At 37.9% G+C, this 20,409-nt stretch overlaps 1 protein-coding gene across 1 annotated transcript; it reads right to left on the reverse strand.

Moving 5' to 3' along the window:
- Window positions 1–19,013: 19,013 nt before the first annotated feature.
- LOC139152854 (allatostatin-A receptor-like) lies at window positions 19,014–20,087 on the reverse strand. Its single transcript, XM_070726206.1, has one exon. The coding sequence runs from the start codon at window positions 20,085–20,087 to the stop codon at window positions 19,014–19,016; it is 1,074 nt and encodes a 357-aa protein (XP_070582307.1).
- Between the last annotated feature and the right edge of the window lie 322 nt (window positions 20,088–20,409).

The following is a 20,409-nucleotide window of genomic DNA, read 5'->3' on the forward strand; positions in this document are numbered from 1 at the left end:
CTTTTGACAATATTTTTATTCTTCAGTCCATCGTCCAGAAGTATTTATCACGTAAAAGAGGCAAATTTTACTGTGCATTCGTCGATTTTTCCAAGGCTTTTGATTCAGTGGAGCGCAAGCGACTTTGGTATATCCTCTTACGAGGTGGAATCAAAGGAAAAATGTTTAAGATTCTATATGCAATGTACCAAGATGTGAAATCATGTGTACGGGTAAAACATCAAGATACAGGTTACTTTGATTGCCCTATTGGCGTACGCCAAGGCTGTATGTTAAGTCCTTTTCTGTTTTCCTTTTTTATAAACGAATTAATTAGTGAAATACAAAATAGAGATTATCGTGGCATCCAACTTTTTCCAGATTTAATAGAAATTTTTTGTTTGCTATTTGCAGACGATGTTGTATTATTTTCAGATACGATGTTGGCTTGCAACGTCTACTTTATTGTCTAGAGTCATATTGTAAAACATGGAAATTGTCAGTGAACCTAGCTAAGACAAAAATTATGGTATTTAAGCAGGAGGTTTTCTTTCAAAAGCTGAGAAATGGTTTTTCAATGGGAAAGAGTACAAGTTGTTTCTTATTATAAATATTTAGGTATTATGTTTTCATGTAGACTGATATGGTCGATGGCAACTAAAACGTTAGCACAGCAATCACGTAAAGCTTTAATGGTATTTGTAAGGTTAGCAGAAAAATTGGTATGCTTCCTTATAACACATTCTTTAAATTATTCGACACTATGATTTACCTATTTTGACATATGGGTCAGAGGTTTGGGGTTTTGAAAGACATGACAGTCTAGAGAGAATTCACTATTATGCCTGTCGTTATTTTTTAGGAGTTGCTGGAAATGCACCAAATGTCGTAGTTTTAGGGGAATGTGGTAGACATCAAATCTTTTTATATACGGCAAAACGTTGCATTAAATATTGGACAAAACTTCTGAAAATGCCTTCAAGTAGATACCAAAGAAATGCTACAACATGCTATATACCATTGAACAATCAGGTGTTAGATCCAAACCAACATGGGTACAGCATATTAAAAAATTGTTGCAGTTATGTAATTTACATGATGTATGGGAAAAACAAGAAATAGATGATGTAAATTCTTTTATGCAAACTTTTGTTCAGAGATTTAAAAATTACCTGTATGATAAGTGGTATAGTGAAGTCTGTTCACTCGAAAAGTTGACATGGTACAGACAATTGAAATCATCCATTGAGCCGGAAAAGTATCTTTTTTCTGTGAAAGATCCTCGCACATGCGCGAATGCTTGCAAGGTTTCGCACTTCTTCCCATTATTTACGGATTGAGGTGGATCGTAAATTCGGAATAGACCGAGATTTAAGATTTTGCTTACTATGTGATAGAACAGAAATTGAGGACGAATACCACTTCCTTTTAATTTGTCCTTTTTTTGAAAATCAGAGAAGGAAATACATTCCTGTAAGATATTTTAATCCACCTTCTGAAAGGAAATTTATTCAACTGATGACGACTGATGATATAGCTACTTTGCAATGTTTATCTGCTTATGTTTTTCATTCAATGCGACTGAGAAAGGAGTTAAATGATATGTAAAAATGTTATAGTGTGTGATATTTCATTTTCCTGTCATTTATTTCATTTGAATACTATGTAAAGTATGATGGGCCGAAGGCCTTATATTACTGAATAAAGACCTTAGACTTAGACACTGACAGTCAGGCAAACCGTATTGAGTCAGTTCAGAAACGTTTTCTTAGATATTTACATCATAAGCAGGGATGTCACAGTGACTCTTCATCTTGGTGTAATTGTGACTATAAATTGCTCTGTAATCTATTTAAAATTTAACCTTACGTAGGAAACAATTTGATTGTATGTTTGTGCGTAAATGCCTTTTATCTTCTTATGACTCTACAGATTGTACAGGTTTTCATGGTCAATGCGTACCTAGATACTCTGCTAGACATAGACCTCTATTACACATCCCTTACTGTAGAGTTGATGTTACAAAAATGGCCTGATTTGACGTACGTCACGACTTTTTAATGATTTGATTGATAAGGTTTGCGATGTCGATGTTTTTGAAGAATCTCATTCAACTTTTAAAAGACATGTTAATTTGTTTTTGTCATCGTTTGATGTTTAGGGTACTTTTTTTGTTTTTTGTTTAAATTTTAGTGTATTTTATCCTTTTCTTTATTTTCTTGTCTGTAAGTGGCTGCCTGATGGCGCTGTTGATGAGCAAATAAAATAAAATAAAAAAAAAATTAAAAAATTAAATTACGTGTCAAAGTCGCACTGGTGGCAAAACGGTTGTCAAAAGTACACAATTTACCCGGTGAAAAGTTCACACGAGGCGAAAACGGGAGTCAAAACCGCGGTAAATATGTGAGTTGGTACAAGGCCATGCATGCTGTCGACACTCTCAATAGATGGTGACATGAAGTGTCTGTTGATTTAGCGATATTAATTCGTCTTCTAGTCAAGAGAGATCCAAATGATAATTGCCTGCCATTAGAACCGTCATCTCCTACGTATAACAGTACAAGTCACCTTCATATATCTTCCATGGCGATCTGTAATATCCCTCCTGCTGATTCTAAAAGAACCGTTACTGGGACAAACAACACCATCGATCAACCCCATATACGCGATCTTTGTATCTGAGACTAATTTATCTGAATATGTCTTTCCCAGGAAAATATTGAACACAGTGAAAAGGCAGGGTCGGATATTTTACGCCGAAGTTCCATGCAATCATTAAACGGTTCCTCCCCTTCAAAGATTTCTTCGGACCCTCTTTGAAAGAATTGAAAGTGAACAATATATTCCAGTAGTTTGTTAAAATATTGCGCCAATACGATTGAAGACACCACACAACACTCGCAACCACACTCACTCGTGGTTAGGTACACGGAGGAAGGCCCCTGTAACCCAGAAAAGAAATTACATGATTACATAGGCCTTCTCCGTGCACCTAATCACAAGCGACTGTGGCCGAAACGAATACCGAAAAGCGTTGCATTGCAGGGACTCAAGGGGTTCCGGTATGAGTCTTTCTCTCTGTGTCTCCGTGCTTGTCACATAAACTCCGAGCCAAACTCAAAGGCAATGAACGATTATGGGCCTTCCAAAAGTCGGTAAATTAAATTATGGCAGATAACAGATGGTTTGATTCGCATCAAGCGTTGGTGCAAGGCTACTCTTACTTATCGAGATAGCGGCATCTTTCTGATGCAGACGATTCTCAATGTCTTCAGATGCAAGGCATTACGAGGCGGCAATTTTATCTTACTTCGGTATGGGCATACCTTACAGTGTAGGTCTATTAATTTCAGAAAAAATTATGTTTAGGCTCATGGAATATTGGTCTTCGCTCCCTACCCACTTACGCATGCATGCGCTTGAGCTAGCTTGGAGACTTTCTTTAACATAAGCTTATTTGACATCTTACAGCATAAACGGTCCAATTTATCATTCTTCACAAAAATTACGAGAACTGACATAGAAGCTGGTATGTATGGTCTCGTAAATCATAGTAGATAGATTATTCAACACTTTTTTTTGCAATTTTCTCTCGCCGCGCTCACATGTATGCGACCACTTCGAGGCACAAGGTCGATTTAGGCGACATATCAAACACTGGGTCAGCAAGGCGCGAGAAAAATATTCAGAATAACAAGAGATTTAAAAAAAACCCGAGGTACGTATATATTAAAACCTTTCTGTAACCAAAAATCGACAATATTCATGTATCGTTAAATTGAGTCGTTTTAGAAAGCTTACGGAATTACCATTAAACCAGACTGTCCTATTTGAGATACTACCAAAGAATGCATTACAATACTATCAAAAATCGCCGACAATTTAGAACTGTACTGGAACTTATTTACCTACGAGACAAACAATAAAAACTTTAACAGCTGCTTTCACGACTTTCACTACTAAAACCTTAAAACGATGCTGAAAACCCTAAAACGATGCTGAAAATACAAAACTGACTTTTCCGACAGCGCTTCAAGACAAATGCAAAATACTGTCCACATAATTATGATCTTCACACATCACTACAGTCCTCGGGACATCAAAAGGAAGAGTATTTTTAGAACTATTCCTTCCATATCTCGAGATGTGTGTTAGCGTCACCGTTTATACAACCCTTTGAAATATTCACTCTCACTAAATATTAAGGGAGCCTTCAGTCATTATGAGGGGGTGGGTCGAAGGAAATTGAGGGTGGTCCATCATGTAAAATGTGATCCTCCCCTTGATGCTCCTTTCCTAACAAGCGACCCTCCCCTTGAAATGTATGTATAGCCTTGATAGAACTGCTGACTTTATTATATTACAAGCAAAGATATTAAAGGGACATTTGCTGTAACTTCTAATCACACTTTTAGTTTCTCGTTCTGTGTAAAATGCTGTTTCCTGTCCAACTAACTCCACGTAGCATGTCAGTATGCCAAGTACTCTGCTTGTCAACAAAGCCCATACACGTGTAATGACTATTCGGAATTCTTGTCCGGACTTAAATTCAATTTTCCAACAATAACAATGCTGAATGTACAAACATAGGATGTGTTAATTAGCTAAGGGACTGGACAGAAATTACAGGGAGGAGGCCAGTGTTTTGGGGTGGGTCACAATTTTTCACGCGAGCATGGGGGAGGGTCACCATTTTTTGGGCAACTATTAGAAGCCTAGATGTGGTTGATAGTGCTCCGTCCGTCCGTACATATCACATCATAGTACATGGGAGTCTGTTGGACAAACTATTGACAATTCTATCAATTCTATGAGAAAAATTTGAACAATTTCTTTCAGATATAAAACTAGCAATGTTTTTGTATTAATAGATGTTGGATAACTGATATATGTGTACATGATTAGAATAGGGTGGTTACAAATGCATATCTATACAAGAAATTTGATTTTCGAATTTCGCCCAAAATGTTGATTCACTATACATGGTAGTATTAATGTGAAGTTTCTTTACGCAACTCATTCAGACTTTGCATCCATCATGCAATGTAAAATGTGACCCTCCCCAATTCCTCCGGTCCATTCCCAGTATAATAGCTGAAGGCTCCCAAAGCAGTGGAATGTTATTTAAAATTTTTGATTGCCTATTATCTGTCATCTCTAGGAGATAGTACAGTCCCTGCAGAACTGAGAAACTAGGCTGTAGTATTCATTATGGTACTATAGTCATAAAACATTTCAAAGAAAAGACAAGTTGAAAAACTTTCGGAAGATGAACAACAAGTATAGATTAGAGAGATATAACCGCGGGCAGACATATGCTATATTGGAAATCGTGCACGACTGGTTTTTGGCGAACGGTCAACTTACTTATTTTTATCGATCTCTCAGATTATTGACTTTCGAAATTTAAACCTCTTCTGAATAAGGTTTTTTCGTTCGGGTGTGAACGTGCAATCTCCCATCTCGTCTTCTATATGATTTTGCCTCTCCTGTTTGCTGAGTGATTATCGATCGTTCCTGGCAAAATATAGAAAGCCCAGGGCGACTTCTATTGCTCACTTTTAACCTCGTATGTATGTAGGTAGCTAGGTAGGTAGATAGGCAGGTACAGTAGAGGCATGTATTTATAAACGTCTGCTCAACTTCTTGTAACTTTTCTTTTGTTTGTTAAGTTGGTCATGTTCACTCAACGTTTCGTCCTAAAAGTATGAGTTCATCAGATGAAAAGACATTGTGTATGCGTGACATGAAAATACATGTTCATTCGTCTATTATTCCTGAGTCACCCTACAAATAAAACCGGGACTATCTACATAACTCCACTTGAAGTAATTTGTGTTTAATTATATATATATATAATATATATATATATATATATCTATATATATCATGCACGTGCAAAAAGTAACACGCCCAACAAATCAAGTCAATGTCGCCATGGTTACACCGGCTGTACATTCGGATCACACGGAACAAAGTCTTCCAAATTGTTAATGTCACATGATTTGATTATTCCTTGTGATACCAGGAGCACTGAATTGTATTATACTGAGCTGTTAACACTCCATATTCATTCGCGCAGAGGGAAAGGGTTAAAGGGTTATATAGGTCTATACCTTCAAAGCATGAACGGAAATTTCAGAAATCGTGTTATAAAAACTCAGGGTATTATAATGATCACATGACCTGTTTACTGCCAGAAGGTATAGGTGTAAGCTAATTTTGTCATTTGTCTCCTCGAGTCAGCCAGGCTTTGTATGCTTAACTACATCATTGATATGTAACGTCTTTCGCCCATCAAAAAATCGCTAAAACAGATACTCTCATTACAAACTCGGCTAATCAATGCAATTCAAGAACATATGATCGCATAATCAGTTGACTGTAACATATTTCCAAGCGCTGATTGTATGTCTCACTACAATCCCCGCCAATAGATGAAATGTAAATTTGAAGCATTTCACAGCTACAGAATTTCTGGTACATGATAGAACCAGAATAAGATGCCAACGAATACATTTACGCTGGCCTTAACGCCAGAAAAATAAGATGTGTTACTGGTCAACAGCCGCATCACCTCGAAACTTGTGCATGGCATTTCTTTTGTTTTACTTTTTTGGTATTTTGAAGAAGGTTCTCGCAATGGTTTCGCTAACAAACAGTGCAATTTCATATTATAGATGATTTTTGTTTTTAACTTAAATGACAAGTTAGAGACACATGGTCGTAAATGGGTTACAATACTACCAACGACAAAGGATAATTGAGAACTGTAAATTTATACACCTTTCTGACAAGCACTGCACCGTTCTTCACTGCTATCAATCAAATTTATTCGCTGGGAGGTCTTCCAATTAAAACAGTATGTACATTCGGAAAAAGCCTATGCATTCTACTCAAAATCCGAAAAAAATTATTTGCCAAATGTTATAAGAACAAACAATTGCATGTCAGCACCCAGGCCATCCCTTCAAGAGATCGACAATATTAATCTTGGATACTCGGATTCGGATAGAACAGGGTGGTCCAAACGGGAAAAAAGATCGGTTGAGCACAAATGACTAAAGTCTTGTTTTTGTCGCTATGCAGAATTTTAGAAAAAAATCTATAAATCTGTACGTGAAGGTAGGTGGAAAATAAATGTTAAATTTTGAAAAAAAAATATGCAGGCGATGCAAAGTCCCCAAATAATATGCCAAATTGGAACACTGAAACAGATGCAATGTGTCATCCTGACCTTCCTCTCCCAGGATCAAATGGTTCATCCACAAGTCGACTTCGTCGCTTCGAGAAAGACTGTCTTGTAGCTCTTTAACATCAAAAGAAAAAATGTTAATAGGGTTTACGCGAGCACGCGGAAAGGTCGCGTTGACCTTGGCGCTTCCGAGGTCAACAGTGTACAGCGAAGTTTTAAATTACATCGTCTTTGCATAGATGCACACAAGGCTAATCATTCATCTCAAATACGATTACTCAGACCCTAGGATGAAAGCAACCCTTTTTATTTTTAAGCTTATCAGCACGTTTTGGTAGAATGCGCCGCGAGGACAGATATTTGGACTCTAAAATTCCTACAATTCTTTTCTGATCTACCACTTTGTTTGGGCTCACTCTAAAGCTCTTGGGGAACTTCTCGAACTTCTTGAAGAAAAGCTTTCACCGTCTTAGTTTTTCGAAATCCAACATTTTTCGCTAGTTCCAAACTTTGCACGCCGATCCCCCGATTTTGATTGTTGATTTGGTAAGAGAGTGGTTGAAAGTTTCATTTAGGAAAGTTTGAGCAAAAGTTTGAGTCTTTCACTTTCGAGGCGCATACTACCTCAAGGAAGATGTATGTTAACAGAAAATTAAGTCTTATCTAAGAAAGTTACGGCATTTACTTCCAAGCATCGTTTCTTTTTGCCCCAGGAAGATTTCACGAATATGAATATCAAGAAGACGGTTACCTCCGCAGTAATCGCCCAAGAGGATAAAATATTGGTATTTACGTTAATCATCTGATGTTACCATTGTAGACAAAGTCAGTTTTTTTAGCCTCGCTTTTATGTTTTGGCATCGTACATGTAAACATGCACACGTCTCTTCTTGTCATACAAGCATGATACAACAGGAAACCTATTGGTGATGACATTATTCTTTTGAAGTAACCGACTGACGTCATCGATAACCGGCCTCCCCCCCCTAATTGCAGAGAGTATTCAAAGCTTTTGTCGCTCAGCCTGATACAACACGAGTGATAGAACTACTGTGTGTGTTTATGATGCCAAAAGCACAACAGCAAGATGAAAAGTTGACTTGATTTCCTATTCAACAGTCAGAACGTATTGAGGGTGTTTACGATTACGATGTCAATAATGCATATAAGTATAAAGTTAATAATGTATATATCAAACTAGGAATGTCTTCAAAACACCATACTTGTACTATAAACGACTGAATATAACCGAGTTTCGAACAGTCGAATGCGCAACGGATTATTTTGGGACTTTTCCGGTCTTCGCGGCTTATCTGGACTCATTATAAAACCCTGTGCAGTGAATAAAGCTTTCACCATCTTGTTTTTGTGAAAATTAGTTAAAGCAAAGTATAACGACCATTTTGAATTTCGAGTATCGGTACAAGTGAATTTAAGACTGACATTCAGAAAAAAATGGTTAAGTTCCTTGAATGAGATTGAGCAAATGTTTAAAAACATTCTTTTTCGAGGTGCGTGTTAGATAATTATTTTAATTCTTTTTTGTTAAAATCAGCAATACCACAGAAAATATCAGAACACATCAAGTATGTTTGGTAGATATTACTCGTGATTTACGCGATCGTCAGATAGGTAAATTTTATTGCCTGAAATTTGCTTCAGGTGTGTGTATCTATATATTTATTACATGCCTCGATGTGAGTTCAAATCAGTGCAGTGATTTGAATAGGAACTTCCGGAGAGTTAGCGGGCTGTGTGAACGATGTACTGACCGGTTTCCATAGTTACCCAGTCCGGCGAAGCCCTTCGATGGTTTAGACGTAGTAGATTCTTAACACTAGATGTAAAATATCCATGCAGGCATTGCTATTTTGATTTTCGTTAAAATCTCTTTGATGCTTGCCGATAATGGTAAAATTGTTTGAGAATGCTCTGCATCTAACTAAATGTCATATAGCATTAACTGTGAAGATGCATGTAATAAGAATATTATTGCCCGAATACATGGGTTTATGTAGCCTCGCAGTAGGAAACAATTTGCCCTGGCATCGGGCAAATTGTCACCTGCTCTCTGTCTCTTTCTTTGTCTCTGTCTCTGTGTCTCTGTGTCTCTCTCTATATATGTGGATAGATAGATAGATAGATAGATAGATAGATAGACAGACAGATAGATAGATAGATAGATAGATAGATAGATAGATAGATAGATAGATAGATAGATAGATAGATAGATAGATAAGGCGAAATGTATAGTTTAATAATGGATCCATATGGGAAATTTTGACGAAAATGGCAATATAGTCGTTCGGGTGTAAACACTGACATATCAATTCGCAGATATGACGAACGGTCGAAATGAGTATATCTGCAGTCCACAGTCAATAAAATTGATTTTTGAAATGCTAAGAAGTACCGCAGGCCCGTGGCCTCCCTTGAATATAGGGATCCGCCCCGTTGATGCAAAAACGTCCCTTACAGTGCTGGACGAATGTCATCGTGGATGAAGAAATAGCAGATAATTTACATCACTTTCTAAAAATCATCAGCGACTTCGGCTAGAAGCAACTTCAATATATGGAATTGTGTCAGGGAAGTATCTTGCAAAGTTTTCCGGTTTTTTTTTTCAACTGGAAAGGGTAGTGTGAAATAAACTGGTGACCTTTAATCATAACCCTCCCGATGCAATTACATGCAAAACTAAAAAAACTGATACTAATTTGTTCAGTATTATTAGAGGTTATAAACGGCAAGCGAGGGTATTTGGTTGCGGATATAAGACCTCTGGGCTGAAAATTAGCATATTTGGCGGGAAATAATCACTGAGCGAAGCGAGGTGATTATTTCACCCAAATATGCTAATTTCAGCCCAGAGGTCTTATATCCGTAACCAAATACCCGAGCGCACCGTTTATAGTCGCGCCAGCGGCTTACTGACTACGCATGCGCTTATTCATAATATACTATGCGAGTAACCGGAAGTGTACCCTTCTTTCTCATGATGGGCGCCGCCATGTTTTTTTTTTTGAGTACTCGTAAATAAACAAATACGAAACAAATTACCATGATATAACATGCCTTTTATAAAATATACCTCTTTTATTAGCCAGTAAATGTTATTATACACCTTGTCGCTGATACAAAGTATCGTTGATATAGATAAACGGAGAAAACTGTCGTGCATATGAACGGGGGCATACGCAAAGAATGCTGGGATCGAATTATAGAAGAGCGCCCCCTGTGTCAATAATTAGATTCAAAAATTGCAAGTTTTTAGACGGAACGCTATAGTTTTCAGCTTGCAAGTGGAAGGTGGGCAGTGCGGTTACCATTGCAATGATAATTATTGCATAATACGTCCCTTGTTTAACACCATAGGCTGTTATCATTGTAAAAATTGCCAATTTTTGTCCAAAATTTTTACACGCTACAGAAAATCTATACCTGCCCTGCTGCAGGGTTTGACGCGACGTCGTGTACGTACGTGAACTGCTTTCATCAGAGGGAAACTGGGCATAGTTGTCATATAAACGTTTATGAAGTAACAATTACAGTTTATCATGAATCAATACAAATAACATTGCCAATCTTAACCCCTGGCGCGACACCAAGGGCTGAGCCCTATATAATATTAATAAAATGCTAAAGTTAAAAACAAGTGGACAATTGTCGTTCTTTTAGGGCCGAAGTTGGAACGAGAGTTCACGAGCGCCCAGCCTTACACAAACTCTGAAAAGAACGTTTCAGAACGCGCGCGCGTGCACAGTTGATCCCATAAAATACGGTGAGGTAACGCATCGATATTGCGACAACGAATTTGAAGAAATTTACTCGAAAAAAACGCTCAAAAAACTTTAAAAAATTATGTTGTTGTCACATAGCCGTCGCTCCTTACAGAAATTCTTCATTTGTGCCTTATCGAGGTACACCAGGCTAAAATTAACAATCAAAATCAATCTCAAGCCGTAGACTTGTTCGATATTATGGCGCGTTGACGCGTTGAACTCTCAAGCAGGCGTTCGTAATTTGCGCGAGCTCAAAAATGTTATGCGGCGCGCAGGTCTTCTTGTTCAGGATATAAACCCCGGCTCCAGCCAATCAGATTGCCGGATTCCAGCTAAGCATATTATTATTCGTGATATGCTGAAGGCAAAATATGATGTATTTTCTGCATTGATAAATTGTATCGCAGGGGTGAAATGCCTTTATGATGGACTTAATATTATTATCGACATTCAAAGGCTGTCAAATGTGGATATAGCCATGACAATAATGACTTTCCTTGTAAAGATCAGAAAGATATGATAGTAAGTAAACCTACGTAACAAAGACTATCCCTGTAAGGATAAAAGTGGCTATAACATTTGATATTTGCAGTATTCTTTCCGTCACCAACTGCAGTATTGTAAGGTTTTAAGCCTATGGGCACCCTTGTAACAGATACAGGGCATGTCTGACGTGTGCTAGATACCTGACAGCTCAATTTACGTAAAGATGAAAGTATTAAAGAACATCGTACCGTTGCCGACCGTAATAACCGGGCGTGCCAGTTCACCGTCCTTCACCGATCTGGAAAACATGTCACTGTTCAAAATAAGGTTAATGTATGTCGGGAAAGAATTTCTCCACTCAAGTTAGAACCAATGTGTCTTTTATGCAATAAAACATATACTATAGTAAACCATATTCGCTAGCTTCTTTATGTCAACTGTTGACTTTTATATACTCAAGCGATCAAGTGATTCAAGTTGGGAGCAATAGATAGATAGATTTATATATATATAGATAGATAGATAGATAGATAGATATATATATATATATATATATATATATATAGAGAGATAGATAGATAGATAGATAGATAGATAGATAGATAGATAGATAGTTTGTCGATCGGTCTATCGATTCCATAGAATGATAAATTAATCAATAGATTGATCGACAGTATATCAATCGATCGATCGATTCGATAAATTGGTCGATAGATAGATAGATAGATCGATAGATCGGCCTGATATCACATTGTCTCGTACTTAATTTTCTTTTTCTTCTTTTCATTTTTTCCGTTTAGGGTATATTGCTACAAAGTCCTGCAGCAAATCAATCGTGCTTTGACTGTTTTCATGGTAGTACGAAATTAAGTTGATCTATGTTGTCAAACTACTGGAATTGGTTTGGGAAGTTGTTTCTAGTCTTGCTATAGTAGCTGTACAGTCCAGTTGTAGTTAGGTAAAATGTAAAGAGGTAGTATAAGTACTGAAAAAACAAAGGCAGGGTAGTGAGCGACTATTGGTTTACACAGATAACCCTACCGAGAAAGAAAACTATTATGTATCTGTATCGGCTACAAATCAGGCAGACGGTATGGTTGTAATTGCCAGATTAGAAACAACTTTCCAAACCAATTCCAGTAGGGAAGCAACATCAATTTAGTCTTTCGTACTGCAACAAAAGTTACACAGGCGAGTCGTGGGAATACTTTGCTTTGCATATAAATGTGATTATCGCAAAACATTTGTTTTTTTTAACAAAGTAATTGGACCAGCTACAAATGAAAGTCCGTTTTCCTTTGGGACTGTTTTCTGGCTCTAACAGACCAATTGCAATGCCGCAATCACCGACAACTAACATCGCAAATTTCACACATATTGGATACGTCACTGATAGAAATAACTGCGCATTAGTAATCAATCAAAGGATATTAATGATGTATTCGTACAATTGACGATTTTTCATGTTATTGAAATTCTCCATCGGGTGTATTTGAAAAGGCAAGCATATCAGTGATTTATATACAGGAATCTAATATAATGTATGAGTGAACTCTTGTAAGCTTGTTTTTTACCAGAATTTGGCCTATACTATGTACTGCTACTAAAACATTTTGCGATGTCTTCGTAATCATAAGATGTGACTTGACGTGACTCGCGACAGAGAGGATAAAAGGAAAGATAAAGCAATATGTTGTCTAATACTGAATCTGTTGACTTGGCTTGCTTACAGGAGTAACTTTCAAAATTAATGAATTTTGATTATAGGGAATTCAATTAAACAATGAGTCCAGATTTACCTGTAATTCAGTCCCAGGATGAGAGTTACACATTGTAAAGACTTACTATCATTTTGATATACTGACGGTGTAAGTAACGAAATTTTATAATCGGTCATGTTGAAAACGTTTTTCCTAGTCCTCCCAACTTAGAAAGTGTGTCGATATACACATGTGTGTTGTATCTTGAATCCATCCTGCAGGAATACTTATTAATTAGGTTGCATTTCCCAAATTGATGAAGTTCGATTCGTGATGTCTGGGTAATATCACGAAAACCGTATACTCCAAGTGTATGTAACTCTGAAGGTGCAACTCATTGATCATGAAAAACGAAAGATACCATACTCATTTATATTGAGTTAGTTTCAATTTGTTAATATTTTATCAGTTGATTGATACTTTATGGTTGACTTGATGCATTATCAGTTGATTTGAATCTTTATTCTTTGACTTGGCTACGTTATTGGTTGATTTTATACGTCACCGGTTGATTTGATACATTATTGTTCACTTGGCTACATTATGGGTTGATTGATACGTTATCGATCTATCTATCTATCCGTCGATAGATCTATCTATCTATCCATTGATATATATATATATATATATATATATATATATATATATATATATATATCAGTCGATCAATTCATTCAGTCATTCAATCGATAAAAAGATCGATTGATAGATCAATGCATCGATCGCTCAATCGGTCAATCTATCGATTAATCAATGGATTGATCAATCGATCGAGGATAGATCTATCCCTATGAATCTATTCCCATGAATCACTTGATCCAATACATTATCAGTTGATTTGATACGTCGTCGGTAAATTTGTTAATACCTTATTACTACGTTATCGGTAAATTTTTACTAGTTATCAGTTAGAAAAAAATTATTACGTTATCGGTTCGTTACTGCGTTATCGGTTAATTTGATACGTTATCGGTAAATTTTTACTAAGTTATCGGGTTTTATACGTTATCGGTAAGTTACTACGTTATCGGTTGTAACAAGCCCTGGCTTTATACACGTGTCGTCAACGAAGCTGTTCGTGCAAAAAGGTGTGCGCAATTTTTCAGTGGGCGGGCAAATTTAAAAACTAATAAGCGAATTGGGAGAAAAATTCAAATTTTAAAGTGGGCGAGGAAGAAATTTCAGTTTTTACAGTGGGCTGAGAGAAAATTTCTGACAGTGTTTACTGGAAAATAGGTAGAGGGAGGAATATGCCGTGGTTGATAGAACTTTAGGAAAGATTAAGCGCCTAACTTAGAGGGAACAATGATATCCAAAGGTTGAATCCCTATTACCTGGTCATGAGGGCTATAACGCCCGTTTAGTCTCCGAGGGGCCGTGCGTTACCAGAAACACATCATTATTCCCCGAGGCCATAGGCTAAGGGGTAAAGCTACATGTTTCTGGTAACACACGGCTGTGAGGGGTAATAAACGGGCGCTACAGCCCGAATAAAGACCAGATTATAGGTGTTTTATAACACACCACACGCTCATGTTGTATTGTGTTATATTTTTTTAACGTGTTTGATATTTTGCATCGCAACAATCCATTGTGGCAAGTTTACTTGGCTATAGTTCCACAACGGTTACAGTTGCACATGGTACCAACTTTCTTCAAAAAAAAAAATTCTAAACATACCTAGCACTGAACATCCTTGGATGCACTGGAATCTTTTTCGATGAGCTGTTCAAGTTCCAACGCTGTTGGAATGGAAAATATATCTGTTTCAGAGAGAGGGGTTCATCCCGGGCACAAATCACTTTCTAGTCACCCGCCATTGTTTCAAAGCTGCAGACGACACTACGGTCACGTGACCGGACACTTTTCCAAATTTGGTCAAAAAAGTTTTCCTGGGGAAATGGTTTTAAAAAAATACCCTCTGACGTCACTTTTGTCGATTCAGTGGGGACTAGACGTATCTATTTTCTCATCACGTGACGTATCTGGCGAATCACGGCATGGAATGAGCATGTAGCGTGTTAGGCTATAACTACATCTATCGGACGTGGGCAATGGTGGGGAGAGGGTAGTGGGATCATTGAACTGTTTTTGGGAGTTGTTATAACTCATTGGTGTGCCCTGAGGGCATACATATATTTTCAGCATATGCTTGCGGGAGGGCAGTTACTGACAGCTCCACTTTCCCCTCAAAATGTTCATGTTAAAGTATGTAAAATATGTAAAATCAGGATATCAGCCTTCGAAACATGTTTTGTGATGATTCTGTAAAATTGACCGAATTTACCAGTTGCCTGCGCCAGTCTACGACACATCAAGACATGGGGAAGCTGTACATTGGTGGATGGCTATTGTAAGATGTCTTCTACACGAAATAAATACTAAGTAGTACCAATTAGGCCAAACTCTGAACGTCCCATGCAGTTAAAGGTATAGTGTCACCTGTTCCAATTTTGCCACAGTTACCATGGAAAGAGAAAATCTAGCCAATCACAGATTTAAAGCGGGTGGCCGCTTTTTAAAAAAAGCGCCCTCACATGGGCATTTTTAATACCAAGGAGCCATATATGGGCATATTTAGATTATAGGTGACTGTATACCTTTAATAGTTTGAAGATTTCGAATACCTCTGATCGAGTCAAATAAGTAATCCTGAGGGTGGAAGCGAAGGGTAAGTCAGTCTTCGGGGTCTGTCACCTAAATTGTATTGCGTGGTGGAGAAACCAGGTACAAGGCAACATGCACGAGAAAGGAAAACCCGGTAACCAACCACGATCACAACGGCAAGAACCAACGAAATACAATGATGCATGGAATTCGACTATGAGTGTTCAGACTCCGGTAAGAACTGTTTCTGTATCCCGACGACCTCTCGCTTGCTATACAAATTGATGGGGAGCAGTGAACCGTAATACATATATTACAGTCTAAATAAATGTACTCTAACTTGTGAAAATCATTGTATTTTCTTTACTATTTTAAAATTTACCTTTCTTTTATTTGATTGTATGCCAACATTTCTTTAATTTTCTTCTGGACACTATTGAATGCGGGACGCAAGGGATGTTTTTTGACCGAGTTCCTATATCCACCTTAAATAAAACCTTCTTGTTTTGCGACAAGGTCTGAAATTGTGAACGATTTACTACAGCAAAAAACAGGATGGTTGAACAGTCTCATATACATTACGTTTACTTTTTTGTACGTGGCACACAAGTTTTGTAGATAACATTGTAGATAAAAAGAACCGACTCATTTGAGTGTCTGGACTGAACACACAAGGGAATTGCTAAATTACTGAGTGTGTTGATAGTAGAGACTGAAGTTAATTAGTACAGCACTCTGGCTAAACAAACCATAAAACAATGTATACCTACTGAAGCCAATCTGTTGTTATAGACATACAAGGATAAACAGTGGAGTGGAGTGTTACATGATTAGTATTTTACTCAAATGAGTAGCGACACAGACTGTGAGAAATCAAACAAAATAGTTCTTCTAAAGTTTATGGTGTTGGCCATTGACGGGAACCTTGGCCATTAATACTTTAATATCAGGGACAAATTATGAAATGATGGAGTTTGCTTCAATAACACTTCAATTCCAGGAGGTGTCGCCATGACTTTGCATTTATGCAGGTAACCACCGCATGTATATATGATTGGAGGAATCTTTTATCTTTAATTTATGTCTATTGTATTATTGAAGTCACGCCTTTCAGGCATACTTAAAGCCACTTGCTTCGGCAACACGACTGACGGACCATACGACAGACGAATGGCGATCCCGAAGTCGCTCTGTGCCAAGACACACCAAGACATGAAGCTTGGGCGATGGCTATTGTAAGGCTGTGTTAATGTTACTAGTAATGTTGTTGTTAATGTTGCTGTTGGGTGATAAAATTAACGAATACAAGTTTATTTCTTTTGTTGATTTGTTTGTACCGTTAACATTGTAAATAATAATTACAGATCTAGAAAATAATAAATACAGATCTACAGCTTTCAGAAAGACTACAGCGTCGGTGCTTATTCTTTCCTATATACACACACACAAGGGATGAAGCTTCCTCTGGATAGCGCCCACGTATCATTTTCAAAGCACTGAAAACACACACCATTGGCAAGCGATCGATTTAAAAATGGTATGACGAGACCTGACATTAACGTAACTGATCTAATCTGGGCTTCATTTTACCTACTTTCCAGTAAATTAGAGGAAAAACGGCGATTTTCACGGCAATGCATGAATACAATCCAATTCCAGTCTCCAAGTCACGACTGCGGGCTCTACGTCACTCTATATGATTTACATTTACATGTAAATGGACCTGCGTCATGGTCGTTGCGAACTTACAAACAAGGCAAACTTTACAGGCTATGCGATTGGTCCAAAAACAAAAACATTAAACACCCGGAGTACTTTGTTTCCTGTGCTTGAGCAAGCCAAACGAGTAATCACCAAATTGAAGGCTCAGGAAACAGCCAATCCTTAGTGATGTTTCAACTTAACTGTAATACTATTGCTGATATAATCAAGATATGCACTCAACACCATATGAGGTTTTTTTCCCCATCTCATGTTTTATTACCTCAAAGTAATCTTTAGATTTCACGAGTAACGTTTTTAAACAATGTGCATTATTATTACCACAACAAAAACATTACAGTTGTTGGCTAAATCTGAAAAATCCACGTTGAGAAAATTCAAATCATATACAATATTGAAAATTACTGTTTCACATAGAGAAGAGGTAATGAAATTAAAACTTTACTAAATATATTTACAATCCACAGATTTTGATTAATAATAGAGAATGTCTTTTGGTTTAAGTGTTTCGTCTTTTGTTTTCGATAGTAATACATTACCATATACATCATTCTTCCCAATTGATTGTCAGGCTCAGCTTCAAACCTATCTTACGAATGACGCAGAGTTTGTTTTTGTAATTTTCGTAATTCTTGAATCCCGGTGTCAATAACAGCAAATGCTCACATCACATTACATCACTCAGAAAAGTTGTACGTGCAAAACCAATTTCAGCATAAGGTATTTTATATTTAGGTATTTAAATAAGGTATTTAAATATTTGCCTAACGTGTTGTGAATAGCGGTCAAGATGGTAAAACTATTTTTGCTGAATTGGACATGTGACTGTGAACAAGACAGATGATGTTGAGAGAGTCATTTCCCCACATTAACCACTTCTCTTTTGTAAGCTAATTCAGCAAATTTGTCAAGAAAAAAGCATCCAGTCATTGGTGTCTTTGAGACTGATTCTGCAGATAAATACCATGAACACCTTCTGATCTATTTTGAAATTGTCTGATTTTGCCATTTCTTGGTATTTACAAGCAAATAAAAAAGTTAATTTTTATGACTAAATATGTCCGTAAAGTTAAGTTTTAGCAAAAACAGGCTGCCATCCAGCATATTTTCACCACTTTAGGACAATGATGTAACAACGCATATATATATATATATATATATATATATATATATATATATATATATATATATATATATATATATATTATAAAGTATTTATTTTACAGCAATGTATTATAATTTTTCATTTAATTCAATCTACCCCTTTTATATGTCCTTTGTTGGTGAGAAAAAAATTGCTTTTTAAAATGGTGAGAAAAAACTGCACTATCTTATTACAACATTGCTCATTTTCATCAAGATCATAAAATTCAAGAGCAGATATAAAGAAGGCATTGTACAAGAACTTATGTTCCGGCAATGAAACTGTGCAGACATTTTGAGAAAAAATACGTTTTCCCGATTAAAATTTCAAATTTCATGCTATGTGTTTGACGTAGAGGTTGTAACCTTTGTTGACGTCGACTGCTTCGTTGAGGTGCCGTTGGCGGGGACCCTCCTTCTGTCGGTAGCCGGTGTTGTAGACTTTGGAGCGACGGTCGCCTTCCTCCGTCGAAAAGTCTCCCTGACACCCCGTATGAACTGCCGATACTGGAACACATAGATGAAGGGGTTGACCAACATATTGCAGTTGACGAGTACCATGGCGACGTTGAAGCCGTTACTCGTCAGGTCGACGGGCAGGCCTATGGTGTACATGAAAAACATGCATTGCTGGGGCAACCAACAGCATACATAGGCTAAGAAAACAGTCACCAGGGTCTTCAGGACGTTCCTGCTCGCTTTGGACATGGCTGCCGCTCTGCCTCCTACGCCGTCAGGACCGGACGCTGACGTTGCGTTGTCGAGAGCCGGGTTAGTCTGGCGAAGCGACACCAAGATTCTCAGGTAAGCGTACGTCATCAGCGACACTGGCATGATGAACACAAGGACGATGAAGTAAAACCCGAAGAAATTCTGGTAGGTCGCACTCGGCCACACCATGGTACAGAAGCCATCTTTGGCTCGGTTGATTACCATCCAGACTAGCTCGGAGATGTAGCCCAAAACCCAAACCAGGGCCATCACAACCTTGGCCTTGGTCTCGGTCAGCCAGTCCCTGTGAAGCAACGGGTGTACGATTGCAAAGTACCTCTCAAACGACACACAGATCAAGTTCAGGGTTGAGGCGACGACCACCCCCATGTTTAAGTACTCTGACACCCAGACCTTGCAGACGAAGTCGTTGAAAGCGCCCAGGCGGAGTGGCCACTTGACGGGGGTAAACTTTACGGCTACTAGTATTGCGCTGCTGGCAAAGTCCAACAGAGACTGGTTTATGAGAAACATGTTGGTGATCGAGCGCAGAGAGGGAACACGAAGGAAAATGAAGATGACGAATGCGTTAGCCATCATCCCTACGACCCCAATTACTCCCCAAGACATCTTCAAGGTTTTCTCCACCAGAGATAACGGGATGTAAGTGCCATCTTCAACTTCGTTGGTCAGGTTTGCCATCTTCTTCCACCCGGTTTATTATTTTGGTGGTGTTAACGATGCGAAGGTGCTCTTGTCTGTCTCAACACAGAGACTCCGGTATATTTTGCAACCCTTGATAAGGCACTCTTCCAAATGCAGCTGCAAATGGTCGTGTCCCCTTTAATACTGACACGCCTCCAAATGGTTCTGTCACCTTACCACTAATCGACAAGCCCGATGGGTAATATCTAAAATTGATGTAGCATTCCGCATGAGCGTGGGTGACTGTCAGATGTTGAGATGGGAAATGCAATTATGAGGGGCGAATTATTTGCTATCCAATGAAGCTCGGGAGATTAAT

The sequence above is a fragment of the Ptychodera flava genome, chromosome 16, assembly GCF_041260155.1.
Source record: "Ptychodera flava strain L36383 chromosome 16, AS_Pfla_20210202, whole genome shotgun sequence".
Taxonomy (NCBI): domain Eukaryota; kingdom Metazoa; phylum Hemichordata; class Enteropneusta; family Ptychoderidae; genus Ptychodera; species Ptychodera flava.